Below are 13,714 nucleotides of genomic sequence, written 5' to 3'. Positions count from 1 at the left end.
TTTTCACCCACTTTATATGAAGAACTCACGTCCTTCAATCCTGTGCTTGCCGCGAAATCTAGAAACGGTTAACTTGGTTTCGGTCGAGGAGCTACGCATGATGCCCGCTCAGGCTGTACTGATCAACGTTGCTAGGGGTGGCATCGTGGATGAGGAGGCTTTTTTTTTTGCACTTAAAGAGGGGAGCATCTCAGGAGCAGCAGTTGATGTTTATACTAATGAATCTATTGGGAGAGGAGACTCACCTTTATTGAACCCGGACGCAGCGAACCTGAATTTGGTCTTGACGCCTCATCTTGCTTGGTTCGCTGAAAGGACGCTACAGAATCTCCAGGCCGCTGTAAAATGTACCGTTGAGCGGTGTGTGGAGGATGCGATTAATAAGGTAAATTGTTAGAATATTAGATCATAAAACCAATACCCTTTTTTTCTCCCTTACTGCTTTTAAATCTTGCACAAGGGCTCATTACTCTGAAAGAGATACAATTTTACATAGAACAAATGGACATCCCGCAACTGTATATGTAGGAATATCATTCAATAATAATTGCCTGTTCACAGCCCTAATCCTCAATTCATGCTGGCCCTGATCATGCGAGGCTCACTGACCTAGCCTAGCTGCCTCAGCGCGGATAATTTCAGGGATCTCCGCCTCAAGGCTCTGCTCTTGGGGCTTCCAACCTAACACTTCCCTAGCTCGAAGAGCAGAACCTCTGGAATTGTACCCCCAGCTGGCAGCCTCGAAGCCAGCAGGTGATTTCAAGGCTTCGTCAAGCGACCATTGCTTATGCTCTGGTTCTTGCGTGAGATAACCATGTTTGAAAGCTTGCTGACCTATCTGCCTAGACAGGTCCCCCCAAACATGTTCTCCGTTCTCAGAAAGAAAGTAGCCCTTAGCACCCCAAATTTCCTTGTCGTTCTGTCTTGTAGGATCCAGAGCGGCCCGCACTAGGCCGTCATATAGCCTACTTAGGTCGTAGACATGCACATTGTTCCACCGAGCCAAACCTCTTCCTAGTTGGGGACTATACTTCTGCGTCAGGATAAACGAGGCCAACTCATAGACTTGTCGACCACGACCTGACACGGGTCCCCTGCCGCGGCCGTAGATAGTAGGAGGGCAAACAATGACCGTCTTGACACGGTCGGAATGCTTGGAACCGACGTCTAACACGATTTCATCTACATTCCGATGAAATGCAGCCGCAGGCAGATTAACCAGCTCGTCAACGCCGTCCCAATCGTTGAATACCTTGTCGTCAGGCTCGCCGGAGACCTTGCGTACTTCCGAATCAAAGTAAGTCAAGATACCGGTACCACCGGTATGCAACCAGTAACCCGGCCGCTCGGGACTATGGCCATCGACCATTCCCTTCGCGATGGCATTTGCGGCTCCAACATGATCCGAAGCGTCGGCGGTGTCTGGATGATGTCAGTCGGAGTAGCTCAGGACTCAGTTATATGGTTTCTTCAACGCACGAATCACAATGTCTGCCCATGCAGCTTCTTTGGCGATCTTGTCTGCATCGTCCAAGTCTCCCAGGACTATCCGCACCTTTGGATACTTCTGGCGTACTTTCTGAGCTTTGTCCTCCGTTCGAATCAGAGCGGAGAACTCGAAGTCCGGATGGTTCTGCTGGATGAGGTGGAATGCGTCACCTCCGATATAACCGGTAATTCCGGTCACGAACACTTTTGCGGGCATGATAATGTTTAGAAGCTATGAAGGATGCAATAATGAAACTCCTTGTTTCACTGTCTGTTCAGTAGGGCAATGGTTAACTACCCCAATTGTATTATTAATTCGGTTAAAATTCAGTGTGGGGTGAGATCATATTGAAGCTATCGTTCATTAGTGGGGGGAGCTTATTAATATCAGCGCAGCCAATTCCGCTACTCTTTCTATTCCTATAGCCAAGGTAATATGGATCAGTAGTTCAGTCATACTAGACAGGATCAAGAAGCAATGTTAGAGAAAGACCTAACCCTAATGGAATTGCATAAGGCATAGACAGAGGACTTCAAACAACATCCCCACTCCCTCAAGGAAATAAATACTTAGCGTAATAAGTATAGAAACTCATAGAAGAATACTGCCCTTCTTCAGGGTTGAGATTCGTCTTCCTTAACCTTCGCAAAAATCCCAATAAACTCAGAGGGATCTTCGGCACCAGCCAACCGATGCACATTCTGAATAACATAACGAGGGACACCGGTATTGCCCTCTTCCTCTTTATTCTTGCGGGCCTCTTCGTCCACAACATCTGCCGCCAGCTCAGAATCCAACCACTCACGCACCTGCTTCCCATCGAGCCCAGCATCCACAGCCAGCTCAGTCAATACCTCCTTTGATGAAATATCTTTCTCTAACTCATGATAGGCCTCAAGGACCTTCTCCACCAGCGCACTTTGAACCTCAGGAGACTGGGTTCCGCAAAGATGAACAAGGCGATGCGCGTCACGAGTATTCCCAATCATACCTCCACCTTTAAAATGTATACCGACTGACCGTCCAATCTGATTCATGCGGCTGAACAGGGACGTTCGCTGCTCCAGAGTCATGTCGCTCAACCGGTCATCGATCAATTCACTCTTGGGAATGCTGTACGGATGCGGATTGTAGTTGAGGTAGTAGGGACGCCATTTGATAGAGAAGACATCCGATATTCCACCTGGGTAGACCCTTTGGTATAGAGCGATGGCTCTGTCTAGCTTGCGCTTACCGATATAGCACCACTATGTACTATCGTTAGAGCCGAACATTTATATTCTTATATATTGGGAGGCTGGAAGACCTACTGCGCAAACGAAGTCAAAAACTACTTCGATTTCAATAACCGTCATATTGTACTTGGGTTAGAATGCGATGTTCCGTGTCAGGATGGGGACGACTAGAAAATGTTCTGTCGATAGTGAAATTCTCTAAGGTCTTACTTAATACGATGCAATGGTATTAATTATACTTGTGTCTAAGGCTGACTCCCAGCCGGGTATTTTTTAGTTTCCCAATGGCGAGTCACTGAACGCGTGTGATTGATTACATTGGTGACTGCCCCTCCTCGTCTTAGGCTGCCAACATTGACCGGGCTTAAGTACTGAATGTTGTTATTATTTTATTTTTATTTTTATTTTTATTTTTATTTTATAAATTAAATCAATAGATTTACATTTTAGAAAAGTTATATCGGCCCGCAAGACATACGTTGACGACAACTGAGAAGCTATGTGAGAGAGAGGGATGGCTGGGTTGAGAAAAAGGGTGAAACAGAATGAGAAGATGGGGCAGTGAAAGAAAAAAGTAAATTCCGATGCGGGGAATCGAACCCCGAGCTGCTGTGTGAGAGACAGCGATGTTAACCATTACACCACATCGGATTCTTGTTGAAACATTCACTTTTAATTGACATTATAATCCAGGCTCAACCTACTCAACCTTTTTCATCCGTACGCAAAATGCGTTAAAAGTTTGCCCATGGTTGGGAGCTCAATAGCAGCAAGATTCGCTATAACGAGGGACTTTTCAGTATGCTCATAGTGTAATATCAACCTCGTATCCTAAAGGAGCGATATCTATGATTTTCTTGAGTAGCTTGGAAGTTCAAACTTCAGCCATCAGGATTTCAGTGACGATATATATCCTCGTGGGTGATCACTTTACGGTTTATGAAATATCATCCAACGAGCAAAAATATTCTCATCACCCGAATATGTCTACTTACAACGATTTATTTTTATAGAGACTTGTGTTGATTCAAGACTAGAATTACCCACAACAGACTGAGCGACTCCGGTGATCGACCGTGGTCTTCACAAAGCTACAATGAGGAGTGACCTTCGGCCTAAACCAAGGACAGTCGAGCCCAGCCTTGAGCTCAAGTTTAGTCATGTGCATGTTAGCAACGCTGCAAAATCAGCTAGCAGGAAACTGTACTTGTTGGCAAGCTATGGTCATCGCCTTTGCTATAGCGGCAATTGGCCGTAGCTCGGGTCGTTCCTCTGCTGCCTTGTCCACAAAGTCGTTGAGCCAGGACACCAGGATGAAGTCGTCCTCGAGCTCGTTGTATCTATGGGATCCGATAATCTCCCCGCAAAGGATAAAGAACGGGATGAATTGGTGCATAAGTATGAGACTATAAGAAGAAGGCTGTGGTCAGCACGGGGTAATCAGATACTTCAAGAGAACATACCTAATACCCCAGTACGCGGACAGTTCCGAACTCATCAGAGACTGAAACATTCTCAATGATTTCCTCGCAACATCTACAGTGTGTCTTGGTAGGAATTGACTGTTCTGATTGCATCTCTTGGATTGCGTGAAGACGATGAGCATCTTGTAGCTACTGAATAAGATGTCCACAATGAACCATGTGTCAACATGATTCATGGCGCTGCTGACAAGTTCCTCCTTCGTTATGTTAGATCATAAGCTCTTATTGTCCATGGACCAGAGACATTTAGAGACATACCGCGTTCCAGTCTGACATGATCGTTTGCACTTCTGCAATGAGGCCATCGAGTGCCTGATCATACACATCCGTATCCTGCTGCATTTCAACGCCCACCAAGTCCAAGTACTTTAATAAAGTTAGTGTAAGACGCATCGATGCTAGGAAATGAATCTGAATAAAGCGCGTAGACGCGTCATCAATGCCGGTAATGGTGGGATCAGGGAAGTTTACTGTCCATGACCCACCGGGTATGAGGGCCGGCTTGCCAAAAGATAGACGGAACAGACAATCCATCCTCAGAAGATGCCAAAATTCGAATCGCTTTCGATTTTTATCCACCTCACTTTCACTATTGCTATGAGGTTCAGACTGAGAATTTTGTCCGTCCGATGGTTCATCGACGGAGAAAAATCCCATTGCTCGAGCAATATTACAGGCATACCCGAAGATCTTCCAGGCCATTTCGCTATTACAACCCTCGAGTGTCATCGATATCTATCGGGAAATTGTCAGCCTTGGCCTTCATCTGATGAATATCCTATGTATATACCTACCATAAGAAACGCTGCAAACATGTCCGGGAGGGTGTTTTCGATGTGACATAGCCAATCATCTAGCAACGTCATACTACTCTGGTAAAGATATTGTATGATTTTACCTCTCCCAGGAAGGTATTCCGAATCTAACATAATGCCTTGAAGGAGCACGTTGTAGTAAATAATCTGCGATGTGCTGTCCAGGTGGACGTGGGGTATCTCCAACAGGTCGGGGATAGACATGACGAAGCTCTTCTCAAGAGGAACTCGAAATCCCTCGAACTGGTAGACTTCGTAGTATGCTAGCCGAACCTATCAGCAAAATGTCTGTGTCCAAGTTCTCGAACAGCACGCACATTTTACCCACCTCTTTGCCATTTCTTTAGTGATGGCAGGAGGATCTAGAACGTTGACTTCTCGTGCACTTTCCAGGCGTTCAACTTCCGCCATGGCAGCTTCTACCGCTTTCACACATGTTTCGTTCTCAAAAAGGCGAGATTCCACGTTCCGCAGATGGCAAAATACATTGGAAGCAAGTAGCGACCTGGCCCGATCATCTTTTATCCCGTTCAACATGCTATGGACCACGGATTGCGTGTTTGGGGTTCGAGGCTGGCTACTGTGTGGCAGGTCGATGCTTGCCGGCCTGCTTCGAGTAAAGTCCGATGACACGGATATTGAACTGGAAGCAACGCCGTGACCTTCGCTATCTGGATTAATCTTACAGTGGTCCTCTAGACGTTCGAGACGTCTGAGTATGTCCAGTAAAAGATCTTTTTCAGAGGGATTACTAGTACAGTAGATTATATCATGAGCGATACAAACTCAAGAATACTTTTTTTTTTCATTATTTTTTTTTTGCGGCAGTAGGATGATATATCATACCTTTGCTTCTTTGCCCGAGCTTTTCGGGGTACATAGATACATTCCGCATTGATGGCTTCACATTTATCACATCGAGGTTGGACTCTGTTGCATCGAGTCTAGTCCTGACGTCATTCCTGTGTTCTTGTGCAGGCGAAATCTTTCAACTAATACCTTTTTGGATTGGCAGCGAGTACACTGAGATCAATTCCAATCAGAATGTCATTCGAACTGAATACGGTGAGGCTCTTTTTAACTGACCGATATGTACTTCGGCGGCTTCCGGGAGCTCATTTGTTTTCTTTGTTTGTTATTGGGGAGAAGGGGGGTGGAATGACTGATGGAAAAAAGTAAGGGATTTGACCGGGGTGTCGCAAAGTCCGAATTCCCGGATGGAAAAAAAAGAAAAAACACCTGACAAGTCAGTCACGTTGCCGGCCTGATCGTCCGGACTTAAAAAGTCCCCGAATTCCCGGAATTATGTCTCTAGCCTTAGCGCCTGACACCTTTGCCACATTTGGAGTTAGTCTTCACAATTAACATGTTTAGACACCAAGTGGCTTCGCAGATGATACGTGGAACCCTAGGCACCATTCTATCGTAGAGTGGGGATCAAAATAGCTATTCATTCTCTAATTCTAGAATAATACCTGGAGGACGTTCCAAGCTTCTCTTGCCCAGACCTTGCCTCGTATTGAAGGTAGTCATAAGTCGCTTACACCCGCTTCTGGAACTACCCCTTGACCCTATAAATTACCCGTTCCCTGAATAACTATCATGATGTATTCCTTCTTTAGCCAAAACCTGAACCAAACTCACCACGATGGGCCGTTTGTCGGACAGCTCTTCGCCACATAACCTACCCGAGAAACCACATCATGAAACCGGAGAGCTCTATGCTCCTCCTCAACCCGTGAAGGACGAGTCGGAGAGCATTGTCGTGAACTCAGATCGAACAGGATATGAGGCTGAAAGCAACGATGGACGCAAAAATGCTGCAGAGGCTGAACAAGCTGCCTCTTTGGCCAACTACTTTGTAGGCGGATAAACTCATGGGAAGTCTTACTTACCGCTTACATGTCTACAGCGAGTCCTATCCTATACAAGCGCCAAGGATCGTGTTATACTCGGAATAGCGTTCATATGCTCTATCGGATCTGGAGTGGTATGTCTCTTTCCGGGCGAATTTGAAGTTATAAGCCTGACGGATGTATAACAGCCACTGCCACTTATGAATATCGTGTTCGGTAAGATGGTTGGTGAGTTCAACGGATATTTTATCCCCGGCACATCGGTCACAGAAGCACAATTTAAATCATCCGTGAGCAAACTGAGGCAAGAAACCTAGGATATTGAAAATAAAATGGTTTATTCGTGAGCTGACTGAATTCTAGCTTGTATATTGTTTACCTCTTTATCGGCAAGTTCACTTTAACATATGTCTCCATGGTATGCCCAACTACTTGAATCGGTTGAGGTTGTTATTATACTCAACAATCGCAGCTCTGTTTCCGTGTCATCGGTCTTCGCGTCTCGGCTGCCTTGCGGCTGGAATACATGCAGTCACTTTTCACCCAACCAATTACTAAACTCGATCAAGTGTCGGTGGGCACGGTCACGAATACCATCTCGACCCTCTCCAATTCGATTCAGCAAAGCATTTCGGATAAGCTGGCAATCCTATTCCAATCTCTGGCTCTCCTAGTTACAGCATACATCATCGCCTTCAAATACTCGTGGGCCTTGACTCTCGTGACCAGCGCTTCCCTTTTGTTCATCCTCATCGCTTGTAGTGTGACGATCCCCATTATCACTAAGGTGCAACAGAAAGTTGACAAAGCCGATGAGAAGCATTCGTCAATAGCAGCAGAAGTATTCGGTTCTATTCGAACTGTTGTTTCCCTCGGGGCGGAGGAACCTCTCAGAAAGAAATATGCCGTCTGGGTCGAAGAAGCCCGAAAGCGTGGACAGGGTATGTCTATTGCTATGGGTGTCCAATTTGCTCTTATGTTCTTCGCAATGTACTCGAGCTTTTCTTTAGCATTCTGGTTTGGGCTGAAGTTGTACCGGGAGGGCCATATCGAGAATATCAACACAGTCATCACGTAAGTATATGATCATATCCTAAGGGTTGTTTGCGTCTGCTAATTCTATCGATAGGGTGTTTTTCTCCGTCATGATTGCAGTCACTGTTTTGGGAAATATTGCAACACCATTGATTAACGTCTCTAAGGCCTCCAGCGCCGCGACTTCATTCTTCGAGATGATAGACTCCGAGAGGATTGAGCTTGGCGGCCTCCGTGATCCTGATGTTTCAGCTCACGTGGACATTGTTTTCCAAGATGTTCATTTCACGTATCCCACGCGACCCGATACCGCAGTTCTCAAGGGATTGAATGCCCGATTCGAGAAAGGCAAGACCACCGCATTAGTTGGTCCATCAGGCTCGGGTAAGAGTACAATTGTGGCTCTTGTTGAGCGATGGTATCAACTGGAGTCGAGTGAAGAGGACCATAGCCGAGGAACCATCTCCGTGGGTGAACACAATATCAATAGCCTGGATATAAAATGGTGGAGATCCCAGATCGGACTGGTTCAGCAGGAGCCCTTCCTTTTCAACGACACGATTTTCAATAATGTCTCGTTCGGCCTGATCGGAACGAAATGGGAAAACGAAACTGAAGCGGTGAAAAGAGAGATGGTGGAGAAGGCCTGTAGAGAGGCATTTGCGGAGGAATTCATTAAACGCTTGCCAAAGGTATGCTGGTCTCTTTTAGTTCCATCCCACTGCATCTAATATCCATAGGGCTATCGGACTATAGTGGGCGAAAATGGCACCAAATTGAGTGGTGGCCAAAGGCAACGTCTTGCAATTGCCCGAAGCATCGTGAAAGAGCCCACCATTTTGATTTTAGACGAAGCAACAAGTGCAATCGATGTCCGTGGCGAGAAGATTGTGCAAGCCGCTCTTGAACAGGTTTCGAAAAACCGCACTACTATCGTGATCGCCCACCGGCTATCGACTATTCGACAAGCAGATCACATTGTTGTAATGAAAGGCGGTGTTAATGTCGAGCAAGGAACACACGACGGGCTTTTAGCAGATGAAAAAGGTGTTTACCATGACCTTGTCCATGCCCAAAAACTTGAGCTCTTGGCAGAAGACGAGACCAATGAGAGCGAAATTCCTCATGAGTTGAAAGAAGAGGTCCAGTTGGCACATTTTGCTCTCGATGACAAACAACAGGTGGAGGAAGAGAATAAGAAAGACAAAAGTCGGGGTTTCTTTAGTAGCATCGGTCTGCTTCTATATGAGCAACGTGCAAATTGGCCTTTTTACCTTACGACTATATTTGGCGCAGTTGGTGCAGGAGGTAAGGTTGCGAGATCCCACACGCTACAACTAGATAACTGACAAGATGCTATTAAAAGCCGCCTTCCCGCTTCAGAGCTGGCTCTTCGCAAAACTTATCCATGTTTTCCAATTAACTGGTCGACAGCTTGCTGATGCCGCCAACTTCTGGGCGTTGATGTTCTTCATCCTTGCCCTAGGGGTCGCTCTTAGCTACAGCATCGTCGGATACTCTTCAAACTCGCTTTCAGTGGTATGGCCATGGAGTAAATCGTTACGCGTCTTATGAGAGCTAATACGGGTACAGAGGATTGGTTCGTCCTGCAGGAAGGAGTATTTTCAGAGCATACTAGAGAAACCTATACCATTCTATGATATAAATGAGAATGCGTCTGGGTCTCTGATTTCTCGCCTCGCAACTGACCCAAAGCAAGTCCAAGATTTACTGGGAATGAATGGAATATTCCCGGTTATCTCCGTATTCAGCATGATTGGTTGTATTGCAATTGCGTTCTCGTTCGGTTGGAAACTCAGCCTCGTGGCTGTCTTTGCAGCTCTACCATGCACCTTCCTAGCTGCCTTTATGCGCATCAGATACGAATTGCAGTTTGAAGCAATGAACGCAGCAGTGTATTCTGGGAGCTCACAGTTTGCAGCGGAAGCTATTGAGGCTTTTCGAACAGTATCGGCATTGACGATGGAAGACGCAATTCTTGATCGCTACGCCGATCTATTGCGACAGCAACAAACCAAGGCTTTCAGGAAAGCATGGTACGCGACGCTGATATTTGCGTTCTCCGATAGTGTTGAGCTATGTGCGATGGCCCTAACGTTCTGGTAAGCATTACCTGGGTAAATGTGTCTATGTAATACTAAAATACTCTACTAGGTACGGTGGTCAGCTACTCGCGTCCAGAGAGTACCAGCCAACCTCATTCTTTGTCATTTACATGGCCATCATACAGGGAGGGCAGTCAGCCGGTCAATTCCTTAGTTTTGGACCGAACATGGCGCAAGCCACCGCATCGGCTAACCGGGTGCTGAGCCTACGATCAAATTCATCTACAAAGGTTGCCGCCAGCATGGGACAGAAACAACTCGCCCATTTTGCTTCACAATCTGGAGCTAGTATCGAATTCTGCGACGTTGCTTTTAAGTATGCATCTCAAGATGTTCCTCTTTTCACAGGACTCAATGTTAGTATCGAAAGCGGACAGTTCGTTGCCTTTGTTGGACCTTCTGGTTGCGGAAAGACAACTGTGATATCTCTCTTAGAACGGTTCTATGACCCTTTCCAAGGCACGATATCCCTGAATGGCCAAGATATCCGTTCCTTGGAAAAATCGTCTTATCGCAGAGCGCTGTCTTTAGTGGCTCAAGAACCAAGACTCTTTGAGGGAACAATTCATGAGAATATCACTCTTGGACTGGATAAATCTGACTTCACGGAGAATGAGATAATCCAAGCTTGCAAAGACGCTGAGATACATGACTTTATTACGTCGCTGCCCGAGGGCTATTCCACCGAGCTGGGTATTAAAGCACAGACAGCTCTCAGTGGAGGCCAGAGGCAGCGGCTATGTATTGCGCGTGCACTGCTACGAAAGCCGTCATTGCTTCTTTTGGATGAGGCAACTTCGAGTCTGGATTCGCAATCAGAAAAGGTAGTACAAGGGGCTCTCGAACGCCTGGCGGGAAAGAGAAGCATGACAATCGTCGCGGTCGCGCACCGACTTGCTACTATCCAGAAAGCTGATATGATCTTTGTCTTCGGCGAGAGCGAGGCTGGCCATGGATCCCGAATCGTGGAGCAGGGCACCCATCAAGAATTGCTTCGGACTAAAGGGACCTACTGGCAGATGGTAAGTATCCGAACACTCTTCCCACCACTATATGGTTTGCTCTCCTTACTAACATTATTATAAGTGTCAGGAAAACGCCCTGGATAGGTGAAGGCTTCCATGGGACTTGACCTTTTGCTCTTTATCCCTTTCTTTCTCATTGAAGGGAGCTGTTTAACTTTCTCTGAATCTCTTCTCTATAGATGCGAAACTATAATGTTATATAATACTGTCATATATTTGGTGTAGAAGGGTCGGTCCACTACGTGGCGATTTGATATACAGCACATACTGGTACTAAACGCGATTATGAAATAACTAAGATCATTACTCTGTATGGCATAATTTCCCCAGGATTTATAGACTAAGTCGTATATGACATGCTGGAGGCGAGTAGAACGCCTATAAGCGGAGAATTACCCCTCTTGAAAGTCTCGACATTATATCCTGCGGCGTTCAATCATCTTATGTCGTAGACTTTAGCGCTTTCTTACGCCACATCAGGAGCTGGTGATCTGCATTATGAAAAGGGAATACATAGTAGGAGCATCTTATGATCTTTTTTTAGTAGAGCCCATCAATGCTGCGGTATACACTTCAGCTCATTTCCTCTTGCAAGTTAGTAAATACCAGGGATCATCCTCCACTGCACCTGACGGCAGTACTCATCCCAGTCTTTTCCATATTTCGCTGCACACTTTCCTTCGTCGCGATAACATCGATGAATCACTATCCCTCCAACTATAATCGCCTCAGTGTAAGGGAAGATTCCGCCACGGCCACAAGCAGCACAGAGAGCCAGAGTGTACATCGCGCTGCCTGTATAGTTTGCATGGCGAGCCAGCCCCCACCATCCTGTGAAAGCCAGGTTGTTAGTCTCTCAATGGACTCCATAATAATGTCTCGTTTGATAGGCCAATAGACTTACCAGAGCATAGGAGCAAGGAGTGACATAGTTTCCCATCTGCAGTTTGGTACGACGCTCTAATCTTGTTGGCTTTGTTGCCCCAAATTCGACATTCTCCGCCTGTTTGACGGAACTTCATTTTCTGATAGTCCGCAGAGAAGCGGATCAACCAGCCAGCAAGAAAGAGTAATATGACACTCGTGAGTGCTATCGTAGAGAGTTCCTCGGGACGTTTGGCCAGGTACTGTGTTTGTAACGACCAAAGCACGGGCATCATAGCCGAGAACCCGTAGATGTTATAGAAGCCGAAGGACTCGTACATACCGTCCAGAGTGTGGAAAAACCTGGCTAAGTTAGGTTATCCCAATCTCTGAAGCCTGGATGTAAATGAAGTCTGTCGTACCATAACTCATTGATGAAAAAATCCACCACAACGAACACGCGTAAAGTGACTACCGCCACCATGGTATTCGTCAAGTATCCGTGAGACTGATACTGATAGGCGGCGAAAGATAGATCACTACAGTGTTGGTTTAGAAACGAGGATATGCATAACATTTGTGCATGATATGGGGAATGGGGCTTACATCAACGTCCAGGCGAGGATTCCTCCTGTACGGGTACAAAAAACTGCCTCCAATCCCACGTTTTTCCGATGCGAGGATGAAGCTCACCACCCTCAAAGAAGTCGTACCAAAAGGATCCTAGGGCACTGAATTAGCGAAGCATGGAGAAAGGGACAAAATCATAAAGTCTTGCCTGTTATGAATGTCTCAGCCTCATTATCTGGCATTATTCGAGCTTTGATGTGGAATAGTACGACGGCAACCACGGAAAAGACGTTGATAGTCCAGACTAGGCCTTCCCAGTTCTTAGCAATGCATGCGGGATCAATAATTCCCGAGACAGAGCCGACGGCCCATAAAACGACGGTTGCGCCCCAGGCTGCTAGGCCGTTCAATTTATACTTCAACCTCCTGCCGGCCGGTGTGACGGGACCAAGAGCTTCGCTCCCAGGCAAGTAGATATACAGAATTGCCTGGAGAGTAAGCCAGCCGGCATAACCCAAGATGGCATCCGCGCTTGAGTGAGGAAGGCGAGTGGCAAAGAACTGAAAAGGGCCTTCTGAATAAACGGCTTTGGCTGCGGTAACTATCGAGGTGTCAAAGTAACGATAAGCTATCCAGTAGTATATCACAGCAAATGGACTAGTTGTACACAAGATGAAACTGATTATCTCAGTAAGCCAAGACGGTCTCAACTGCTGATGCTTAGCATTTCCACCATTGAGAGAGGCTTTTAGTGCGCCAGCAGAGTTTCTTGCTTTCTCAGTTCCCATTTTTAAGCTATCTGTCAGGAAAGAATGGATAAGAACTCCGGGAACTGAGGAATGTAAGAAAAAGAGCTACAAAGGTGGGACAGATGAGGAGAGTAAATATCTCGGACATTGCCATATTATGCTCTCCAATTATTCAACACTACTCTCATGCAAGGGCTTCATTCTGATTCTGCACCAGATTACCTTGAACTCTTGCCAAGAGAATGTGCTCGTGCGACGTGTCATTTACTTGTTGATCAAACCCCCTTGCTTTGCATTGAACGAGTCATTTCCACTTTCCCATGAAATTATCCCGGCCTGGTTCGCTACCTGGGAATTCTGGATTTGGCGTGTGCAGAAGGGCCTCGATTTTAAGTCCTTTTCTTTTCTTTTCTTTTTCTTTCTCAAATATCAACGGGGCGTATTTTCGAGGCAATATCTAGATTTC

General features: G+C 46.2%; 5 protein-coding genes and 1 non-coding gene across 6 annotated transcripts; 1 reads left to right on the top strand and 5 right to left on the bottom strand.

Moving 5' to 3' along the window:
• Nucleotides 1-601: 601 nt before the first annotated feature.
• Nucleotides 602-1,705, bottom strand: AO090010000686 (uncharacterized protein; the record flags this gene model as incomplete). The annotated part of the gene is made up of 2 exons (XM_001827586.3): nt 602-1,422; nt 1,480-1,705. 2 exons carry the CDS (start codon nt 1,703-1,705, stop codon nt 602-604), a joined length of 1,047 nt encoding a protein of 348 aa, XP_001827638.1.
• Nucleotides 1,706-1,981: 276 nt separating this feature from the next.
• AO090010000687 (uncharacterized protein) lies at nt 1,982-2,562 on the bottom strand (the record flags this gene model as incomplete). The annotated part of the gene is made up of 2 exons (XM_023233543.1): nt 1,982-1,987; nt 2,131-2,562. The coding sequence occupies 2 exons, from the start codon at nt 2,560-2,562 to the stop codon at nt 1,982-1,984; spliced, it is 438 nt and encodes a 145-aa protein (XP_023094281.1).
• Nucleotides 2,563-3,303: 741 nt separating this feature from the next.
• Nucleotides 3,304-3,375, bottom strand: AO090010t00014. Its single transcript has one exon. It is a non-coding gene; the product is annotated as a tRNA-Glu (tRNA).
• Nucleotides 3,376-4,187: 812 nt separating this feature from the next.
• Nucleotides 4,188-5,227, bottom strand: AO090010000688 (transcription factor domain-containing protein; the record flags this gene model as incomplete). Its single annotated transcript, XM_023233542.1, has 3 exons — nt 4,188-4,337; nt 4,467-4,943; nt 5,003-5,227. The coding sequence occupies 3 exons, from the start codon at nt 5,225-5,227 to the stop codon at nt 4,188-4,190; spliced, it is 852 nt and encodes a 283-aa protein (XP_023094282.1).
• Nucleotides 5,228-6,067: 840 nt separating this feature from the next.
• Nucleotides 6,068-11,153, top strand: AO090010000689 (ABC transporter ATP-binding protein; the record flags this gene model as incomplete). The annotated part of the gene is made up of 9 exons (XM_023233541.1): nt 6,068-6,088; nt 6,936-7,013; nt 7,352-7,953; nt 8,009-8,606; nt 8,655-9,222; nt 9,281-9,453; nt 9,508-10,037; nt 10,090-11,062; nt 11,127-11,153. The coding sequence occupies 9 exons, from the start codon at nt 6,068-6,070 to the stop codon at nt 11,151-11,153; spliced, it is 3,570 nt and encodes a 1,189-aa protein (XP_023094283.1).
• A 507-nt stretch (nt 11,154-11,660) lies between these two features.
• On the bottom strand, nt 11,661-13,287 carry AO090010000690 (uncharacterized protein; the record flags this gene model as incomplete). The annotated part of the gene is made up of 5 exons (XM_023233540.1): nt 11,661-11,896; nt 11,970-12,292; nt 12,352-12,530; nt 12,567-12,626; nt 12,769-13,287. The coding sequence occupies 5 exons, from the start codon at nt 13,285-13,287 to the stop codon at nt 11,661-11,663; spliced, it is 1,317 nt and encodes a 438-aa protein (XP_023094284.1).
• Nucleotides 13,288-13,714: the final 427 nt, after the last annotated feature.

The sequence above is a fragment of the Aspergillus oryzae genome, chromosome 8, assembly GCF_000184455.2.
Source record: "Aspergillus oryzae RIB40 DNA, chromosome 8".
Taxonomy (NCBI): domain Eukaryota; kingdom Fungi; phylum Ascomycota; class Eurotiomycetes; order Eurotiales; family Aspergillaceae; genus Aspergillus; species Aspergillus oryzae.
This window is presented reverse-complemented; position numbering and strand designations above follow the sequence as displayed.